Source organism: Herpailurus yagouaroundi, unplaced genomic scaffold, assembly GCF_014898765.1.
Source record: "Herpailurus yagouaroundi ecotype Mexico unplaced genomic scaffold, PumYag 393, whole genome shotgun sequence".
Taxonomy (NCBI): Eukaryota; Metazoa; Chordata; class Mammalia; order Carnivora; family Felidae; genus Herpailurus; species Herpailurus yagouaroundi.
The window spans coordinates 395,225-414,746 of NW_024412610.1; the positions used below are offsets into that span (position 1 = coordinate 395,225).

At 52.4% G+C, this 19,522-nt stretch overlaps 5 protein-coding genes and 1 long non-coding RNA gene across 13 annotated transcripts; 2 read left to right on the top strand and 4 right to left on the bottom strand.

The window, feature by feature from the left end:
* Positions 1 to 1,086: 1,086 nt before the first annotated feature.
* LOC121022381 (uncharacterized) lies at positions 1,087 to 18,487 on the bottom strand. The gene is made up of 4 exons (XR_005786914.1): positions 18,477 to 18,487; positions 8,371 to 8,383; positions 3,512 to 3,517; positions 1,087 to 1,612 (listed from the first exon to the last, which is right to left on the bottom strand). It is a non-coding gene; the product is annotated as an uncharacterized LOC121022381 (long non-coding RNA).
* LY6G5B (lymphocyte antigen 6 family member G5B) lies at positions 1,624 to 3,526 on the bottom strand. Its single transcript, XM_040463435.1, has 3 exons — positions 2,732 to 3,526; positions 2,455 to 2,583; positions 1,624 to 2,161 (listed from the first exon to the last, which is right to left on the bottom strand). Exons 1-3 carry the CDS (start codon positions 2,850 to 2,852, stop codon positions 1,761 to 1,763), a joined length of 651 nt encoding a protein of 216 aa, XP_040319369.1. The 5' UTR covers positions 2,853 to 3,526; the 3' UTR covers positions 1,624 to 1,760.
* On the bottom strand, positions 3,660 to 7,686 carry CSNK2B (casein kinase 2 beta). The gene is made up of 7 exons (XM_040463436.1): positions 7,585 to 7,686; positions 6,892 to 6,974; positions 6,073 to 6,175; positions 5,376 to 5,491; positions 4,852 to 4,927; positions 4,515 to 4,704; positions 3,660 to 3,872 (listed from the first exon to the last, which is right to left on the bottom strand). Exons 2-7 carry the CDS (start codon positions 6,961 to 6,963, stop codon positions 3,782 to 3,784), a joined length of 648 nt encoding a protein of 215 aa, XP_040319370.1. The 5' UTR covers positions 6,964 to 6,974; positions 7,585 to 7,686; the 3' UTR covers positions 3,660 to 3,781.
* On the top strand, positions 7,954 to 11,368 carry GPANK1 (G-patch domain and ankyrin repeats 1). 6 transcript variants are annotated; one of them, XM_040463429.1, is made up of 4 exons: positions 7,954 to 8,239; positions 8,791 to 9,011; positions 9,265 to 9,981; positions 10,752 to 11,368. In XM_040463429.1, exons 3-4 carry the CDS (start codon positions 9,371 to 9,373, stop codon positions 11,194 to 11,196), a joined length of 1,056 nt encoding a protein of 351 aa, XP_040319363.1. In that variant the 5' UTR covers positions 7,954 to 8,239; positions 8,791 to 9,011; positions 9,265 to 9,370; the 3' UTR covers positions 11,197 to 11,368. The 6 variants fall into 6 exon arrangements, with proteins under 6 accessions (XP_040319363.1, XP_040319362.1, XP_040319365.1 ...); XM_040463428.1 differs by having other exon boundaries at positions 7,954 to 8,178; XM_040463431.1 differs by having other exon boundaries at positions 7,954 to 8,178; positions 9,268 to 9,981.
* CUNH6orf47 (chromosome unknown C6orf47 homolog) lies at positions 12,388 to 14,941 on the top strand. Its single transcript, XM_040463434.1, has 2 exons — positions 12,388 to 12,866; positions 13,050 to 14,941. Exon 2 carries the CDS (start codon positions 13,275 to 13,277, stop codon positions 14,166 to 14,168), a length of 894 nt encoding a protein of 297 aa, XP_040319368.1. The 5' UTR covers positions 12,388 to 12,866; positions 13,050 to 13,274; the 3' UTR covers positions 14,169 to 14,941.
* On the bottom strand, positions 15,063 to 18,964 carry APOM (apolipoprotein M). 3 transcript variants are annotated; one of them, XM_040463441.1, is made up of 6 exons: positions 18,940 to 18,964; positions 16,461 to 16,615; positions 16,102 to 16,175; positions 15,905 to 16,003; positions 15,626 to 15,724; positions 15,063 to 15,206 (listed from the first exon to the last, which is right to left on the bottom strand). In XM_040463441.1, the coding sequence occupies exons 2-6, from the start codon at positions 16,511 to 16,513 to the stop codon at positions 15,181 to 15,183; spliced, it is 351 nt and encodes a 116-aa protein (XP_040319375.1). In that variant the 5' UTR covers positions 16,514 to 16,615; positions 18,940 to 18,964; the 3' UTR covers positions 15,063 to 15,180. The 3 variants fall into 3 exon arrangements, with proteins under 3 accessions (XP_040319375.1, XP_040319373.1, XP_040319374.1); XM_040463439.1 differs by lacking the exon at positions 18,940 to 18,964 and adding an exon at positions 17,012 to 17,416; XM_040463440.1 differs by lacking the exons at positions 15,905 to 16,003; positions 18,940 to 18,964 and adding an exon at positions 17,012 to 17,456.
* Between the last annotated feature and the right edge of the window lie 558 nt (positions 18,965 to 19,522).

Below are 19,522 nucleotides of genomic sequence, written 5' to 3' on the forward strand. Positions count from 1 at the left end.
CTGGGCTGAAACCAAGAGTCGGATGTTTAACCAACTGAGTCATCCAGGCGCCAGTATAAACAAACATTTTTTTTTTTTAAGTAGTAGTAATACATACATACATACATACATAAATGCTACAATCTGTAGGTACCTTTGTCCCATGTGTCTATTTTTGAGGCTTTAATTTTCACCTGTGCACACAAACATGCATTCTCTCAATCCTAGGAGGTACTATCCCTCCTTGACAGGTGACCAAAGTGAGACAGAAACCAACTTACCCAAGTGGCAGAGGAGCTGGAATTGGGTCCCCCAACCACAAAGTGCACACTGCTTTTTAGAAAAAGGTTTCACAACCCCAGCACTGGGTTGTGAGATTCAAAAGGGTGGGCACCTGGCTGTACTCAATAACACCACACCCAGAACAGTGTGTTTAACTGCATGTATGAAAAAAGTTACGAATATTCACTACTGTTTTCTGTAGGCTTGTAGTTTTCCAAAAATAAAACATTAAAATCAAAGACCTAAACTGCAGCCTCACCTGTATAATTTGTGAACATCCCCAACCCCCAAACCTAGCTCCCTAAAGAGGTGGTCCTGGGTGCCAGGATGCTGAAAGAACAGGCAAGAACCCAGGTTCCTCAGCACCAGGGGACTCTCAGATACAGGCCTGGACCCTTTGGTTTGCTCCTGAGTTTTTCTGGTTTAAAGGCGAGTTTTTCCTCCTCTGTTAGATGGAAAAGTCAATGTAACCAGGGTTTAATTCTCTAGGTTTTGTAGGGCAAAGTTTTTCGGTTTTGTTTTGTTAAAGATTTTAAGTAATCTCTACACCCAATGTGGAGTCCAAATTTATAACCCCAAGATTGAGTCACACGCTCTACTGAGCCAGACAGGTGCCCCTGTGGAGTAAGTTAAAGGCTAGGAGAAGTCCTAGCTAATCAGAAGGTGGATGGATACAAGCCCTTTGGGGGCAGGCCATGAGAAAGCCACAAAGGCCAAGTGGAGTGGGCCAGGCTGTAAACTGTTTGCTCCCCATGCCCAATTAACTTTAACAGGTCTACACTTGTCCATACCTGAGCCTGACCCCATCAACAGTGTGACACAGACTTAGCCCAGTCCATTTATTGTGGAGGTTCTGGAGAGTAAGCGGGAGATATAGTGCAGAGCAGGGCCGACCCTCGCCTCTCCTCTCCCCTAGAACCCATGGAAGTGGGTGTCAGGACTCAGTGATGTGAAGTGGGGCTGAGGAGGCCAGAGACGGTGGCAAAAGGAGAGAAGCAGGAAACCAGGGCAGGAGTAGAGGTGGAGGCAGTGAAGTAGGGACACCAGAGTGCCTAGTCAGGAAATCTGCACAGATGTCTAAGCTTCATTCTTCTTGCTACAACTTCAGTCTGGGTCTTAAGATAGGCATGGGCTGCAATCTACAACCAGACCTGAATGGAGATAGCAGGTGGCCGGACTGACAGGGGATTGGAAAGATGAGGGGGCTGATGGACTTGGAAGATGAGAAAGGCACGAGGAAACCACTGTGCCTTCCCTAGGTCAACCTGGGCAGAAAGTGAACTTGGTATTTTCTAGGAGAAAGAAGAGTCCTGGTGCAGTGCCACAGCGGTTTCTGGGAAGGAAATGAAACCTAAGCCATACAGATGCTGGAAGCACAGAGGAAGGGAGGCCTGAAAAATCACAGACCAGAGAATGTGGGTGTTCTAGGAGGGCAGCACTAGGTGCTGGGGTGTTAGGAGAGAGATGCTGGAAGAGTAAAATCCAAGAAGGATAAGGCATCAGGGCCCGGCCCAGGGAAGAACCAAAAGTCCTGAGCTGTTGAGAGACAAGTATACGTGGCGCAGGTCAGCGATGGACAAGCTCAGGTTCAGGGGCAGGGTGGCCAGGGGGTCGAGGCCTTCAGGCTCCTTCCCAGCATGGAAGGTGGGTAGGGGCAGTGAGAGGTTCAGAGCCTTGTAGAACCACTGGATTTGGAACTCCAACAGGGGCAGGGCCAAGGCCCCAGCAGGGGGATCAGGCAGGGAGCTCTGGAGCTGGGGGCTGGACCAGGAGTTGCAGTAATCGTACTGGCAGCACTGGGCCTGGTACCAGTACTCCGAGAAGTAGGTATTGCGTTTTTCCTGGCAGCGGTAAGAATTGTACTGTCCACAGCCTCGGACGAAGAAACGTATCTTGGTATCTGGAGAAGAGGGAACAGCTAATACCCCTGCTGCCTCCCATGGTCCCCAAACCTGGTATCCTCACCCTAGACTCTCCCCATCCCTCACCCAGACCTGACTTCTAGCCCAGACTCCTTCAGAATGGGCCAGAAAAATTGGCTTAGCTGACCCCCGAGAACCCCAGACTCCTCTTTTCAGGATCCTCCTGTCTTCTTCTTGCACCCCAGGCCCTAAGCAGCCCTCATCTATGAGAGGAGAGGAGACCAAGCCACGGGCTATCCCACCAGCAGCTCCCTCCTGGGACTTGACTCACCACAACAGATGGTTATCACCGTGCATGGCGACGAGCTGCTGATGGTGCACTTCTCTGAACCGGAAATGCACCCTGTAGAAGGGTCTTCTAAGAGGCAGAGGTGACAGGTCCGGACTTCAGAAACAGGAGCTGGGGAAGCAGAAAACAGGAAGGATGGGAATGTTGGCTCATTCCAAGTTCTCTGCCTTGCAGGGAGCCTGTGAACCGAGTGCTACAGCACCCCCCGCCCTTCCTGGACTCAGTCACCCCTCCCTCCTTGCCCCTGGGCCCCACTTACCCTTTCCCACTGTGAAGCCCACCATGACCAGCACACCTACAAGTACATGGAACTTCATGATGGAATTCTGAGAAGGGCAGTCCCTGAGGGGTATCCTGAAATCCCACCTTCCTGTGACCATGTTCCTTGCAGGGTGATTTTGATAGTTTGAGCAGGAGCTGCTGTAGACGTAGAGCTATATTCCTTGGCTGGGGGAGGAAGTTATTAACTTGGCTGGAGGGACGGCATGTCCTCACCCACAAGGTCAGGTTCCTGGACGTGGGAACAGTGGCCTACACAAGAACAACACCTGGGCCTTTATCCAGTTGTCTATCTGTCTCTCTCATGCCCTGAAAAAATCTATTCCCACACCTCAAGGGTCCATGGACAGTGTCTGTCTCTGGTACCACCTGCTGTCCTCCCCACACATACAGCGAATCCCCACTGTGCTGGGAAACACTTGGGCCAGGCGCCCAGGGTCCCTGTCCTTCTGAGATGAGCGTGTCAGCTCCCCCAGCAGAGGGCGCACAGACACCACCCAGCAGCAACTCTGGACCTTGTCCCTCTTTCCACCCCTTACCGTTGTATTTATTTCAGGACCACTTTCCCTGTAAAATCAAAACCGAAATATTTTGTTGTTGATTATACTCCTTACAGTATAAATGTACAGCCATAGGTGGCCAAAAAAGAACAAATTATGTCTCCAGTCTTTGAAAGTGGATTTTCCCCTAGGTCTTTTCCATGTGACATTGCACATCTCCGCATCCACTGCTAGTTCTGCTCTACTGCTAAAAAGATCACCCAAATCTACTGGGCACAAATCTGTGCTGGTTTTCAACTTGAGGGTGGGCTGGGCCATGAGGGCCCCTGGGATCAAGCACAGCACTACCCTCCCATCCCCCATCCCCAAGCACCAGCAGACCAGCTCATGGCCTTTTCTTCCACTTTATTTCATATTCCCACCACAATAATGACTCCTTTAATTTAAACTAAAAACCATAGAGGGTTCCTGAAAGGGTGGCAGCAAAGGAATAGAGGTGTTAAAGGCAGAGGGACAGGTTGGGTGGGGAATCAGCGAATCGTCTTGACTGGGCTCTTGAAGTTGCTGGCGGCTTGGAGCTGCAGCTGGTAGGCCATTGGATGGATCTTGAAACCGTAGAGCCTGGGCCAGGGCACAGATCAGAGGCAGTAGGGTGAGCCCCACTCTGGCCCTGCCAGTGGCCTGCATTTCCCCCTCCCCACCCCAGCTTCTCCATGGGTCTGCTAAGTGCTTAAGGACAGTGGTTCCCAAACATCTTCCCTCCAGAATACTGGGAAATATACCTTGAATAGCCATTAAAACTCTTACTCTAGGATATACGTAAACATACACACACATACAGGAATGTGACTGCTTGCTTCTGTGTGCACTTGTTTCAACAGAACACCAAACTGTTCTTCCCAGTACACATGATGTTCCAGGAAGATAAACCACACTTTCTCCTGGCAAAAGGCTGAGCGCCCGAGATGATGGCAAAAAGTTATCGTTTAAATGGTACTTCCAGTGCCAAATGTTATTCAAAGCAACTCACTATTTAAATATACTCTGTCAGGTATATTTAAATACACTCCGTCAGGCAGGTACTATCATCACCCCCGTTTCATGGATAAGGGAACTGAGGCACAGGCAATCAAATACCTTCCCCAAGGTCACTTGCTGTGGGAGAAGCAAACCTCAAGAAAGGACCATGCCCTGTCCTCCCTTCTCTCTGGGGAATCCCGAACCTTTCCTTTGACCCATGGTGACTCTAGCCCTGCTCCCCACCTGGGCACAAACTGGTTGGCGGGCCGTTTGGGCCGGTACTCAGGGTGCACCATGAAGAGCATGTGAGGGAAACCGGTGCCGAAGTAGGCGCCGTCCGTGTGATGGTGCCTCGATGACTTGGGTGTGTACACGTCCATGCACTTGGGGCAGTAGAGCTTCACCATGGCCTCACCTGGGATGTCCGAAAGGCCTGGGAGACAGCCAGACTCAGCAGGCCGGGCATCCCCAACCCTGCCCAACCTCCCTCCCACACAGAGGCCCCGACTTGCTGAACCCCAACTCCTTCCCAGAGGACCTGCCATTTGATGTGGCCTCCTTCCCCTTCTCTAACACTCACCGATGGGAAGCATTGGCTGATTCTCACAGTACACACGGGGACAGTAGCCAAAGTCTCCTTGCTGGTACTTTTCCAACTGAGGTGAATAAAATGAAAGGGGTTGGTAGGTAGGTACAAAGAGAAGAGGCAATCCCCTCCTCAGCCCAAGCCACGTCACTCTGTCCCCAACTCCTGCCTCTGTCCAGAGACCCCTTCTAAGCAGGCCCAGACAGGCCCTCATACTCCTCTGCTTCCTTTCCTCCAGTTAGGCAGGATACAGACCATCAGAGCCATTCGCTGTTTGTTCCCTAAGGAAAAGGCAGACTGCAACAACTCCCTGTCCAAGGTCATGTCTCCCTCCCCCAAAACACCTCAGTCAGCACAAACCCCAATTAGGATTTAATTCCCAAGGCCAGGTTGTGGGGTTCTTCCCCTCTTCTTGGCTACATTCCTTGACAAGGTTGAAACGTTTGACTCCCGTGCTGCAGGAAACTCTGTTTCCCTTATTGCCTCAGAGGAGTCAAGTGGGAGCAGAGAGGCCTCACCATCTGGGCAATGCCACGGTTGGTGAGGATATAGCGGGCGTGGATCAATCCATAAAGCATCTCGGCTGCCTGCTCAATCAGGTCGCTCTGGTTGGGGTTGTCTTCCAGCTCTTCATCTGAAACATAGCCCCGGCCAATTGCAACCACTTGTCTTACAGCTTTCTTAGATGCCCCACCCACTGCCAGGGATTGCCAGCTACTCAGTGTGCCCTGCACCCATCTTTAAGTCACCCATCACCTGAGCATTTGACCCAGAAACCTGGGCCTCTGGCCCTTCCACCAACCCAAGGCAGCTCTGCCTTCTTTCCACATCTCTTCAGCCTCTGCTCTCTCTCCCTCCCAACCCCTCCTCAACACATAAATGCAAAGATGTCAACGCAGAAGATGAAACTGAAAGGTGAAAGGCAAAAAAAAAAAAAAAAAAAAAAAAGCAGGAAAGGTGACCCAAGGAGAAACTAGCATTAGGAGACAGAGCCAAGTTACAGGACCAGAGTGTGGGAACAGGAGGTGTAAGTCACAAAACTGGGCAAGAGTCAGATGGGAGACCAAAATGAAGTAGGGGACTTTGGATAACGACAGAGAACCAAAAGGACACATGGAAATCCAAGAAGCAGATAAACAGGAACATGAAAAAAACAAAAAACAAAAAACAAAACCACGAACATATACACACTAAACAACACTGAGGGTGCCTCACCAGGCTCCAGGTCCAAGATCATGTCTAGAGCTTGTCGATAGTGAGGCACCTGCTCATTGAGTCCAGTGAGGTTGAATTTGTCCTGGATGTAGTCTTCATCCACCTGTCAGGATGTGGAAGTCAAGATGAAACCCACAGCAGAATCCTCAGCTTTGACTTGGGCACGTTGCTCTAACTGGTGCCTTATTCTTAACACAACTGCTTTGGTTTCCCCTTATTCCTCAACCCCAGCTCAGCAGAAGTACTTGAGTCTCTCTCCCCAGTTCAGATACATAGCCTTCCCATAAAAGCTTTGGCTTTTCTTTTCTACAGATAAGCAGCCACAACAATCTCCTACTTAAAGAGACATTCCTTTCAAAAGCCCTGTTCCTACTCCTGCCCTCATCCCTAGGAACCAGTTTTGTCCTCTCCTTAAGAGCAGCTAGGTCTCTAAGGAAAGTGGAGACTCAACAGCTTCAGTCCTGTGGATAGTTACAATCCTTTATATTATTAGTAGACAACTTTCCACATTACAAAGCATTTTCACATGTGACATTTTAATTCTAATAGACTCCAACGGGAAGCACTCCCAGTACCAGTCTAATAATAACTTTAATAACAATAAAAGGGTTGACTTGTCCCATGTTACAGAGGGTAGCAGGTTTGGGACCTGGGAAGTCTTGCCACTTCACAAATTAGTGAGGGGAGTTACTGACGGGACTCTTCCTTGACAGGAAAAGTTTCTATGGAAACCTGTAAGAAAAGCGTGTGGAAGCTAAATATGTGGGGAAATATAATGCCAAACTTTGTGTAGAGACAGCTGGGAGACTGAGAACTCACTTCACAGAAGAATTCATTGCCACGGAGCCCACAGAACCAGGAAATCCAGGACACCTCCTCTGAGCTGCTCATCTTCACGTCAGCTGGGAAAAAAGAGAGTGTAAGTTAAGTCCAAGCTCTCCCACCTTGCCTCTGGTATCCTCCCTCCTCCCACACTTAGATCTCTAACCACGGAAGAATTTGGGGCAACCTTTCCTTAAAGGATCCCAGACTCTAGAGCACCTCTCTCCGGCCCCTCTTATTCACATCTCAGCCCCTTTTCTCTGAGATCAGAGATTCTTTGGAGTCCCACCGCTTTCAAGAAACCGACAGGTCTTGACCCACCAGTCCTACCCACATCCCTATCGCTCCAGAAGACCAGCCCACTCTCCCTTCCTGTCAACTCCAGCAGAGCCCCAGGCTCGAACTCCCTACCCCGACGGTCTCTGAATGTCCCTGGCGCCTTTCCCAAGGGTCCCGAAGTTTATCCTTTCCGTGCAAGAGCTGGGACCCTTTTTCTCTCATGGCCTGGGGGTGGCCGTGAAGTCCCTTTCACAGGAGTCCCCACATGCCACCTCCGCCCCTCAGGCCATCCCTCTCTCCCCCGGTTCCGGACCGGGTCACTTCCTTCCCCACCCCCACATCAAGGCGCGGAGACCCCATGTGCCGCGCCTAAGGGCAGGGGGCTAGGCGCGGCGACTACCTCAGACTCACCGGCTGGACGGGGACCGGGACCAGGGTGGGGGAGGGGAGTTGCCGCTTCCAAGAAACCGCGACGGCTACAACGCAGGCCGCGGACCCAACCGCGGCAGGCGAAGTGGGGTGGGGGGAGTGGAAATCGGGGAGGGTGGGGAGAGGGCAACGCGCAAGCGCCAAGGGTCGGGCGCCGCAGCGAACGCCGGGAGATGGAGTCCCCGGTAAAAAGAAACTGGCGAAGCGAGGGAGAGGTGAACTACGAATCCCAGAATGACCCACGCACGACCCTTGTGTCGCGAGGCCCCTGAGCCAGACGCTCGGGGGCGAGCGCAGCGGGGTGCCACCGGAAGCGGAAGTCCAGTACCCGTTCTGGGCCGGGGAGCCTGGGAAATATAGTCGTAGGTTCCCGCGACTGAGGGGCCGTGAAGGGGCGGGGAAGTGAACGAGGCTGGCTGGCTGGTTGGTTTCCTGCAGCTCCCCTCACGCAGCGAGGTTGTGTCCCAGGCGCTCCCCTCCTACTCAGGGGACTGACCTCATCCCCGGCTAACCGGCCGGTCCTTATTGCCTATCGAGCCCCTCGCCCGAGTTAGGCCCGCCACTGGAGGCTTCGCGGTGAGGGGGGGGGGGGGGGACTTTGTGTTTCACCCCGGGGTCTGGTCTCCTCGGGCGGGAGGTGAGGCCGGGCTCCCTGCTGAGGGACTTCGGTAGGGTGGGCTCGGCTGAGGTGAGCGATGTGAGAACCGGGATGGCCCCGTGCTCTAACCTGAGGTGGCGCCAGCCATTCTGTTGCTCGTCCCCTTGCACTTCTCCATTTCCTCTTAGGGCTTGAAAGGGGCCTTATGCTGCGGGCACTAAGTATGACCTTCGAACCCTGGTCAGAATAATGGTGAGGGGCAGGGTGATGTTATTTCATTTCACAGCTTCTGTGCATTCCACAGGTTTCCTTCCGCCAACTCAGAGCCTTTCTTAACTCAGAGAGTGGTTTCCCAGTTCCAAAAAATGAGCTCGGAGAGGGGGGCCACGTTCAGGGAGGCAAGAGGCATTGTGGGGGCGTTATGTAAAAGTAGGACCTCAACCGACAGACTGTCCTCGCGCTACTTAAGCACGTGGCATTTTGAGCGGATGCTCTGGAAAAGGTCCCAGGGTGGGGAAGCTGAACCTGGCGCTTAGCACAGGCCTGCGTCCTCAAGTAATGTTTTGTGTTGTTTTGTTGTTTTTTTCCAGTCCCGCATGCGTGTTAGGGGTCGTGTGGCTATTTGATCGTCCGCTCCTTTGCTTAAAGTAGTGCTATTTGCCGTGCGGAGACTACCAAGACTGGAGCTTCTCCCTTAAATCAGCTTCTTGCTTCCGTAGAAGTGTTAAAAAGTCTGTTCTTGTTTGGGAAGAATACCCCGACCATAGGATCAAGGAAGATTTAAAGGGCCAGGCTGATTGTTTCCTTAATGGTATGTCTTAACTGGTGGTCAAATAGTTTTAGATAGAAGCTGTTTTTATTTATTGTTGTTGACGATGGGGTTGGTGGCAACTCTCACTGAGTCTTTGTTAAATTAACCTTTAGTAAGGGGCATGGGCTGTTATTGTAGGGTTCTGTTTTTCCACATGACCTATGGTCCTTAGTCCCTGCAGAGTCCTAGGTTGTGGGCTCACTTAGGGAGTGAGAGGGTTTTTTGACTTTAAGGGTATTTTTCCTCATCCCAGCAGGTCTCCGGAGGTGGCTCTGATCAATGCAGAGCCACGAAGCAATTGGCTTGCTTGTCTCAGCCTCCCTTTGTCTAGTCTCATCCTCCCAGTTTACCCAAGAGCCATGTCCAGGCCCTCCCTCATCACCTTCACCCCGGCCACCAGTGCCAGTGACCTCTGGAAAGATGGGCAGCAGCAGTCACAGCCTGAAGAGCTGGAGCCCACCCTGGATGGGGCTGCAGCCCGGGCGTTCTATGAGGCCCTGATTGGCGACGAAAGCAGTGCCCCTGAATCCCAGAGATCTCAGCCTGAACCTGCCAGTAAGAGAAAGAGGAAGAAGAGAAGAATAATGAGGGAAGCTGCTGCAGGAACCTCAGGAGGACACGGACAAAGGAGATCCCTTGAGGCGGAGGACAAAATGACCCAGTGGATACTGAGGGCAGCCCAAGAGGGTGACCTAGCAGAACTAAGAAGGCTGTTGGATCCCCGTGAGGCAGGGGGAGCTGGGGGCAACATCAATGCTCGGGATGCCTTCTGGTGGACCCCCTTGATGTGTGCTGCTCGAGCAGGCCAGGGAGCTGCTGTGCGCTATCTCCTGGGCCGTGGAGCTGCCTGGGTAGGGGTCTGTGAGCTGGGTGGCAAGGATGCTGCTCAGCTGGCTGAAGAAGCAGGCTTCCCTGAGGTGGCCCGCATGGTCAGAGAGAGCCATGGAGAGACAAGGAGTCCAGAGAACCGGTGAGGGGAAGCCTTAGCCCATGCCTCTTTCAGTGTGTTCTGTCTTTCCTAGCCCCTCTATACCAGAGGGTCCAGAACAGAGCTGAAGGGTTCTCTCCCCGATCCCCCAGTGTAGGCCGATAAGGCAGTGTAGTAGAGTAGTAATGAACATGATCTCCCTGGGTCCAAATTCTGACTACTTACTTGGGCAATTAATCTAATTTTTATGTCCCTCATTTTCTTTATCTGAGAAATGGGGGCAATAAGATCGCTTTTGTTGTAGGGTTGTTAGGATTTAATGGACCAATATATGTCAAGTACTAGAATGATGCTTCCCGTATAATAAGTGCCTTATAAATAATTATGCTTTGCCAAGAGCTTGTGAAGCCTGATTGCTATTTCTTCTTGTAGCTGTTCCCTTCTGGGTTCCTCATTGCTAAGTGGATTGGAAGGCAGTTTGTTTTTTAACAGAAAGACTAGACAGAAAGCGCCTGGGTGGCGCAGTCGGTTAAGCGTCCGACTTCAGCCAGGTCACGATCTCGCTGTCCGTGAGTTCAAGCCCCGCGTCGGGCTCTGGGCTGATGGCTCAGAGCCTGGAGCCTGTTTCCGATTCTGTGTCTCCCTCTCTCTCTGCCCCTCGCCCGTTCATGCTCTGTCTCTCTCCCAAAAATAAAAACGTTGAAAAAAAAAAAATTTTAACAGAAAGACTAGAAGGACTTCCCACCTTGCCACCCCCCTCTAAGGCCTCAACCCTTCCCCTGCCCTCAACTCTTTCTCTTTTTTCTCTGCAGGTCACAATCACCCTCCCCCCGGTACTGTGAGACCTGCGATGCCCACTTCCAAGACTCTAACCATTGTACATCCACTGCTCACCTGCTGTCACTGTCCCGCGATCTCAGGTCCCCCAACCTGCCCCTTGGGGTGCCCACCTCCAGCCCAGGCTTCAAGCTGCTGCTGAGGGGAGGCTGGGAGCCTGGAATGGGGCTGGGACCCCGGGGTGAGGGCCGCACCAACCCCATCCCCACTGTCCTCAAGAGGGACCAAGAAGGACTAGGCTACAGATCAGTGCCCCAACCCCGAGTCACACACTTCCTGGCTCGGGATACTCGGGCTGTGGCTGGGAGGGAGAGAACCCCTCGGGTGACCACACTGAGCCGCAGGGAGGAAAGAAAGCAGAAGGAGAAGGACAGGGCCTGGGAGCGGGACCTAAGGACATACATGAACCTTGAGTTGTGACCTTGGTAAGGTCTGATCATGGTCTATTGCTAAGTCTGAACTTGGACATACGCACTTTGGCTTTTACTTCCTGGGGTCTGCCCAGTTTCTAGATCCTCAGGTTTTGTTTAGTGGGCTCTGCCTTTGGGAGAGAGGGGCTGAGCATTGAAAAATAAATCAATCTTCTCCCTCTTTTTTGTGTTTTATTCACTTTTCTGGAAGCTATTGTGGGAAAACCAAACAAGTCTAGGGGCCACACGCAAGTCCCACCTCAGCAAGGTGGCATAATAGGGTCACCTCCTTGCCAGTCTGGTTCGCTTCCACGTCCTAGCTCCTGCCTGGAATGCCCCACCTATTCTTTGAATCCCCTGAACCAGGAATGGCCCAAGTTCTATGCAAGTCTCACCTACCCCAGGAAGGATCTCCTGACTACTCTAGCCAATTCAATCATTGTTTTTATTCAATCACTGATTTTAAACAAGTTCGTATACTACGTGCTAAGAAGAGTAATAAAAAAAATTCCCAACCTTCTAATTGCTCATAGAGGAGGAGGTGGCTATGTGATCAATATAAAATGCATGGTGTTAGGGGAAACCTGGGAAGGCTGACAGAGGTCATGAGAGTAGGTAGGATCTTGCAGGAAGAGGCCAATGGGTGGGAGGGCCTAGAAATATACATCCTCTACTATGTTAGCTAACCTAGAGCCAGAACTCTGGCCTCCCAAATGTAACCTTTAAGTCAAGGTTCTTCATTTTACTATCTGAAAACTGAGGGCAAGCAGCACATTCTGTTTGTCTGCACTTGTCTTTCCCTCCCTCTTCCCCCTCCTTCCCGCTGCTCATGCCAGGTGCCAGGCACATGGAGAGCTCACTGTTGTCAGATCCAGGAAGTAAAATCTGCGTAGAACGGCAGGGAAGAGCTACACGAGTCCCAGAAAAACACCTTTCTTTTTCGGAAAACCCTTCCATGAAGTCCTGGACATGAGAAGGAGTGGTGGTGGTGGGGGGTGTTGCAGGGAAGAACCAAAGGGCAGGGGACTAAAGGGAGCGGGCGAGTTTAGGGGGAGCACCTGTGAGCGACGAAAATGGGGGGCTAGGTTTACACTCAGGCCCTGGCCCTGCCTGATCTCCACTCGCGCCCTGCGGAGTGGCGCGTACTAAAGGCGCGGGGGCGCGGGGGGCGGTGGATCCGCAGGGTCCGCCCCGCGAGCTTCGGGCTCCGCCCCCGTCTGTCCCTCCAGCCCCGGTGCAGCTGCTTCCGGGCTCTGCGGCTCCAGAAGGCTTGGTGAGGCCGCGGCCCCGACGCCGGGCCCGGGAGGGGTCGCAGCGCACAGCGCCCGGACGCCTGGATCCCCAGGCAGGCCCGCGCTTGGCCTCGAGACGAGGATCTCCCAAGATATTTCTGGCCTGACCTTGCGGAGGCCGCGTCTCAGCTGCGTGCTCGGGTCCCGGTCGGGCCGCTTTGTAGGATTCATAGGTCTCTAAATCAAAGGAAGAACGCTGCTGAGTGGAATTTGCTCAACACCCCTCTCCTAACCCCCCAATAGGAGACTGCCTATTCTTGAGCTCCCTTAGGTCAGCAGTTCAGGACTCTCCAGATTGGGAGCAGCTGAGAACCCAGGGCCACCTTCCTTCCTTCTTGGATGGAGCACCGCCTCCCCAGTTTCTGGGGCACCTTGGGGCGTGGCCTTGGTGAGTGAAACTTGGGGTGCTGCCTGCAGGAAAGGAAACCCGGAAACGCAGGGAGGTCACCGTGGGGGTGACCCAGGCCTTGTCAGATCCTGAGATTCTTGTTCTGAATCTTGTGTGGTGGGGTGGTGGGGGGGGGGTGGTGGTGGTGAATGAATTTGGATGTGCCTCTCTTCTTTACCTCAGAACTGAAAAGGAAACAAGCTGCTTGTCACACTTGAAGCTGCACGACCATTCAGGAAAGTGTGGAGCCACTTCTGATTTCAGAGTAGGAATCACCAAAAAGATAACAGTTCTTCTGAGCTTGAACAGATCCTGGCTTTTGAGGAGACACTCAGCCCCTAAACCTGAGAATCTAAGCAGTGCTAGGAAGCAGCCGGAGAATTTGGGGGCTCATTACACATCCCAGCCATGTTCCTGCGACGACTTGGTGGCTGGCTACCTCGCCCCTGGGGCCGCCGGAAACCAATGAAACCTGACCTGCCTGCCCCAGAACCCAGACCAGTGGACAGCTCCTCTGAGAATTCAGGGAGTGACTGGGATAGTGCCCCAGAAACCATGGGAGATGTGGGGCCTCCCAAGGCCAAAGACCCAGGGGTACGGAGGAGCTGTGGGGCTGCTCCACAGCCAAGCAGGGAGTCCCAAGATGAGCAACTGGGAAGCAAAAGAATGGATTCCCTCAAGTGGGACAAGACTATCTCTAACACTCAAGAGTCTGGGAGACTGGAGACTGGAGGGACCATTCCCAAACTTGGACGGGATCCTGTGGACTCAAGTGGCACCAGGAGATCTGGAGTGTCCCCTGAAGGGGGACTGAGCCCCACCAGGCCTGAAGCCCCAGTGGAGAAGCCAGGGCGGCATCAGAAACTGCTGGGCTGGCTACGGGGGGATCCAGATGGGGGAGCAGGGGCTCCCTTGCAGTACCTGGGGGGCCCAGAGGAGTGTCTGCAGATCTCAACCAACTTGACTCTGCACCTGCTGGAGCTGCTGGCCTCAGCACTGCTGGGGCTGTGCTCAAGGCCTCTGAGGGCAGCTTTGGACGCGTTGGGCCTGCGTGGACCCGTGGGCCTCTGGCTGCATGGGCTGCTGTGCTTCCTGGCTGCCCTGCATGGGCTCCATGCTGTGTTGAGCCTACTTACTGCTCACCCCCTGCACTTTGCCTGCCTCTTTGGTCTCCTACAGGCCCTAGTGCTGGCTGTCAGCCTCCGGGAGCCCAGTGGGGATGAGGAGGCCACTGACTTGGAGGGTGAGAAGTTGGAGAGGGAGGGTGAGGAGTGGAGGGGAGATCCGGGAAAGGGGCTGTGACTGCGGGATAGGGGGTGACCGTAGTGCCCCCACCCTGAGTGGGGTGGGAGCAAGGGTGAAGATAGTGTGGCCTTTAGGAGGAGAGTGGGGGTCATGACCCAGATTGTAAGCACAGGGACCTCAGGGATGGGGAATAAACCCCAGGGTAGGAGGGCACAGGGCCCCCCCTTCACACACAGGGGAGAATAGAGCTGTTTAGGGTATCTGTTTATGGACAATGGGGATATTGCCCTTGAATTCACCAGCTGTTGTTACTTTTTGCTTTTACGTTTCCCCCACTTTCGTTTTTTTTCTTTCCACCTCTACTTTTTAAAAGAAAAAAAAAAAGTGTGGTGGTGACAAATAAAGACTAAAGGGTCCTCTTTACCTTTCAAAACTACCCAGGGCTGGAGGAGACCAGAGGCAGGACAGACAGACCTCTGACTACGGTTAGAGGGTGGTTGGAGCCCCAAGGGATCCCCTTAGATCTTGGGATCTGAGCCATCTAGAGGAGAATGGGACTGTTCTGTGGGTGGATTAGGGGGTGTGGATAGGGACCCCAGGTGACAGGGAGCCTGCAGGGAGGGTCTGGGTGTTCCCAGGAGCCAGGGGAAGTGGGAATGGTGCAGGCAGTATTGGAAGGAGGGCCAGTTCAGTGGGACTGGCAGCTCAGACAGGCAGTATGGGGAAGCATTGGAGCTTGCAGTCTCCACTCTGGGGTTAGGGGTTTGCACACTCAGCAATAAATAACTGTGTCACACCAAATCCTAAATATATCACTACAAAGTGAGACATACCGCCACTCAGTGTCCTTCCTGACGCCGTCCAGCTGGGGGTTTAGGTGGCAGAAGACCCAGGGGGAGTACTGAAATGGAGGTAGTGGGATTGGTGTCTGGAGACAAACCCAAAATGAGATGAGGATTGAAGAACCATCTTTATTACTCTTGAAAGGGAGCTGGGAGTCTCCAGCTTTTCCCTGCAGCACAACTGCAGCTCCCACCATATCCATCTGGGGCACAGATGAAGCCACAGGTCAGTCACTGGACAGCGCACAGGCCTCTGGTGGGAGGAGGGAGAAAAGAGGATGAAAAGGAAGGAAATCCAGGAAGAAAGGCAACACTGGTGGTAACAGGGTAGAGGAGAATGCATTCCTGCTTTTCCCCACATCTAAGAAGGGGTCTCTGAGGCCTCTCCCCCTACATCTCTGCCCCTCTGCCCCATTTATACACCACAAACTCTGAAACCTCTCTTTTGAGTAGCCCAGAGCCCATCCTGGCTCCCTTGGGTGACATCATAGCTCTTGGCCACATCCTTCTGATGCCATCACAGCCTATGACACAAACGGAGGTGTCAACACCGCCATTCTAATGATGTCAGCCTTTGGCCATGTCCTCCGGTGACATCACTTGAGTCCCTTTCATCTGGCACAGAAGACTTGGTGAGTCCTAGTCCTCTTCTGTGGGACTTTACCCCCTCACCTTGATTCCTGGGAGTCAGTAAGAAGGCTTTGGAGTCCAAACAGGAGGTCAGGGACTGAAATTCCTCCACACACTTCTCAGGAGGGTGTGGTGAGCGATCTGGAAGAGCAAGGCAGAACCAGGCAGGCCTATCAAAGTCCCTGCTTCTTAGCACCACCCTGGTGAGGACCTCATGGAGGCACCCAGCCCTTCCTGGGATGATATCATAGGACCCAGAGTGAGAGGCTCCTGCCCTCCAAGTGTTTCCTCCAACCCTTCCTGCCTGGCATCTCCACTCACTGTAGAGGAGGAAGCGCTGATAACCCTGGCCTGACTCTTTCAGCATGATTCCACCTGGGCATGAGCTGGAGAAGAGCTTGGTCTTCATGTCTGGGCGCCCTGTTTGGGGCGGGGAGGTGGGGAGAGTGTCAGGGCAGAGATGCAAAACCAAGCAAGCCCAGGGGACTTGGGGAGCATGAGGGCTGGAGAGAACCAACCTTCAGTTCTGAGATCTGTGCTCCCCTCAGTCAGGTGGTAGATCCATTTCCGGGGCACACAGAGCCCATTTTTCCTGCAGAAGTGGTGACAAGGAGGAAGGGCTGAGTGGCACCCCAACCACACAATACCAACCTCTATTTATCTTACTTCTTTTTGAAGCCTGGATCCCCTTGGTAGTATCAAGCTACCAAGGTATGGTTGGTTAGGCCCATCTCTCTTCAGAAGGAAACTAATAGAACTGTTGACTCAGTGGGCCAAGAATAGCAGATACCCCAAAGAGCCGAGTTCTTTGTGGGTGGGTGCTCATATTTTGAACAGAGACTGCACCTACTGGTGCCTCTGCCTCCTCACCACTCACGTGCGGATGGTAGCACGAAGCTGGAGCTGTGTGGGGGCAGAGCCTGAAGCCATGTTGAAAACAATGTTGTCCACAGGGTCAAAAGTCGCCAATTCCTCCTTGGTGGGAGCTGCCCCTGCGATAAAGTACCACCGGCCCAGGTGTGGCTCTGGGAACTGCAGAGAACCAGGTGGGGGGGAGGGGATCAGAAAAGGGTGGGTCCCCACGACAAGATCCATTCAACCTCTTCATCATCACTCTTAAGACAGCAAGACTTAGGAGTGGAGTGGTGGCTATTTTTTTCCAACTAAGGTTTGGGTTATGACAGGGAGCCATTAAGTGAGTTTTCCTTTGTCTCCTCTCAATCACCTTGAGTAACCACCCGCCCCCAATTCTACCATGTCTCCACATTGATGGCCATACTACTATTTTTTTTTACTTGTTCTTGCATTCATTGTCACAAACACACACGCCCTTTCTCCCTTTCCCAGTGTGGCTTCCGGTCACTCAAGGCCACCCACCCAAATCCTTCAGAGCCCCCACCATAAGCTCCCCCCATTCGCAGTCCATACCTCTTTCCCATCCACTCCCTGAGTTGTCAGTTGACTGAACTCAGGGCACTGGTAGATGGAGTTAAGGAGAATACCATAGAGGTAGAATAGAGCTGCCCATATTTGGTAGAACATCTTCAGGCAGGAGGGAGCTGGTGCTCTTCGTGAAGTGGCTGGTGCCTTAACTGCTCTCTCCCCCTGCTAGTTACTCAGTCCACTGGGCTTCCAGCCCCCTTGCCTTGACCCTTGACCCTTTCACCTGCTAATGAGTAACTTCAACCTTGTTTTCCAACCCAAGCCTGGATTACTTACAGTGTTTGGGCCTTCCTCCCCCTCTTCTAGATGCCGGTACTCCAGAATACACCCTGACATGTCCAAGGGTCTCTCAAGAATTAGGAAAGCTGAGCCCTCTTAAGTAGAAGCCTATGGCCTTTCAACTTATATCTGAGCTGGGTTTCTGCTGTGTTGTGCAGCACTGAAGAGAGGTGGACTGATTCATTCATTCACTTAGCAAACTGTTTTGAGTCCCAGCTGTTTGTCAGCTAAGCCCTAGGGACATAAAAATGAATTACATAGTCCCTGGCCTTGAAGCAGTAAAAGGAAAACTAGCTCTGTAAACAAAAATCATTGCAATACAACCTGGTAAGTTCTTTAGAACAGGTATGAAATAGGCGCTGGGGCCTGGTGGATGGAAAACTTTCCCTCTGAAGCTTATAATTGGGGAAACAATACATACACCCCTGAGAAAGTTCGTGGACATGAGTCTATTTGCTCAACATTTATTACTACAAGAGGCTACATAATGTAACGGTTAGAGGATAGGTACTGATGTTAGACAGAGAGGGTGCAAACCCTAACTCCACTATTTGTTAGATCTTGGACAATTTTATGAATCTCTATGTCTGTTTTTTATTTGTAAAATGACCAAATCATCAACCTGCTAGGATTAAAAGAGACAATGCACATAAAGTCCTTAACAAAGGCCTGCACATAGTTAAGTCCAAAGTGAATATTCGCTATAACTAATGCTTGTAAAAGCACTTACTACAGTTTCTGGTGGTTTTTAGGTTCTCAAATAATAGTAAGGAGAGCCAAGTGGGTGGAGCAGTTAATGCAATGAAAGATGGCTTCCTTAATAGATTATGTATAACCCACAGACTGCCAAAAAATTTGTTCTGAGAGGTGAGGTTGCTATGCGCTTGCGATTTAATTAAAAGAACAAAATTTGGGTGATGGGTATATGAGGGCTCATTATTACCATTTACAGGTAATGTTTGTTACTTTTTATCATAAAAAACAAATACATGTAAAATACAACAACTTATTGGTAGAAGTGCTCTACCCGGGGTCTGGTAGGTCTGGATTTGTCAGTTCTGCCACTTACTTTCGCCTACGTATATTCATCTATAAATTGTAAGTAGTAACTATGCTAGGTGTTGAAAGGCTTTTAAGGACAGTACGCAAAACCCTTAGTAAAGTGGCTGACACAAACCAACAGCTCTCTAAACAGGTGTTTATTAGAACTCTTAACTGAAATGGTCCTTGGGACCTGGGTAGAAACTACGAATCCCAGAAAGGCTATGGACACCGCAGGCAGGCACACCGGCAGCAACCGGCCTGGCTGGGAAAGTTGCAGCGCCAGGGGGCCAAGGCCCTGGCCCGAGGGCAGCGGGTGGGCTGGAGGGCTTAGGCAGCGAACACCGTCCCGCCTGCCCGCGGACCCGGGGCTTGCGGAAGCCCTTCAACACCCCCTTCAAAACCCCAGGGTCAGATTCTTGTGTTTCGGTCCAATCTGAGTCCACTTGCTCCTAATTCCCAAACTCTGAGCTCCCCTTTTTGACGAAAGTCCTAAAAAACAGTAAATCCTAGTTTCTCCAAAACATGGCGCGTCCCCTTGGCCACACATCGCCGGCGAGGAACATGGCGCCCACAGCCCGCCAAACGCCCACCGAGCAGAACCGAGGTCAGCCCCAACGACGCGACGGCACGCCCAGCTCGCGAACCACCTCCAACCGTCTAAGGAAAAGATGACTTCCGGAGGCGCCGAAGGAGTAGAGCCTCGAGGGCCAGAGTGACAAGACAGAATTTTAGGAGGCCAGGACAGTGCCGCCTTAAATTCTCTGCCGGCCACGACTTTAATAACATGGATTGATGAGGCGCAATCCCTAGTCCCCAAACTCCAAGTTGCATACAACTGTCCAAAGCTTCTCGAGGCGTAGAGTCTCTAGTAATTTTTTTCAGGCATTTATAGTAGCCACCTCAACCTCCCACAGCTCAAGCGCGTGCACAGAAGAAATGAATAGCGTCAGCGGGGGTGGGCGGTGCCTAAGAGTGTACGCATGCGTAGAGCGACGCACGCAGGCGCAGTACGGTCCCCCGGGCGACGGTGGCCGCGGCTCCTCGGGGTGCTCGGCTCCCTCCCATCCAGGCCGGCCCCGGCCCGTCTCGCCCCAAGGAACTCACTGTTGGGGGCCGCGAACTTCCTCATCGTGCCCCACAAAAGTAAATCTTGGGGACCTGGGGGAGCCGGAA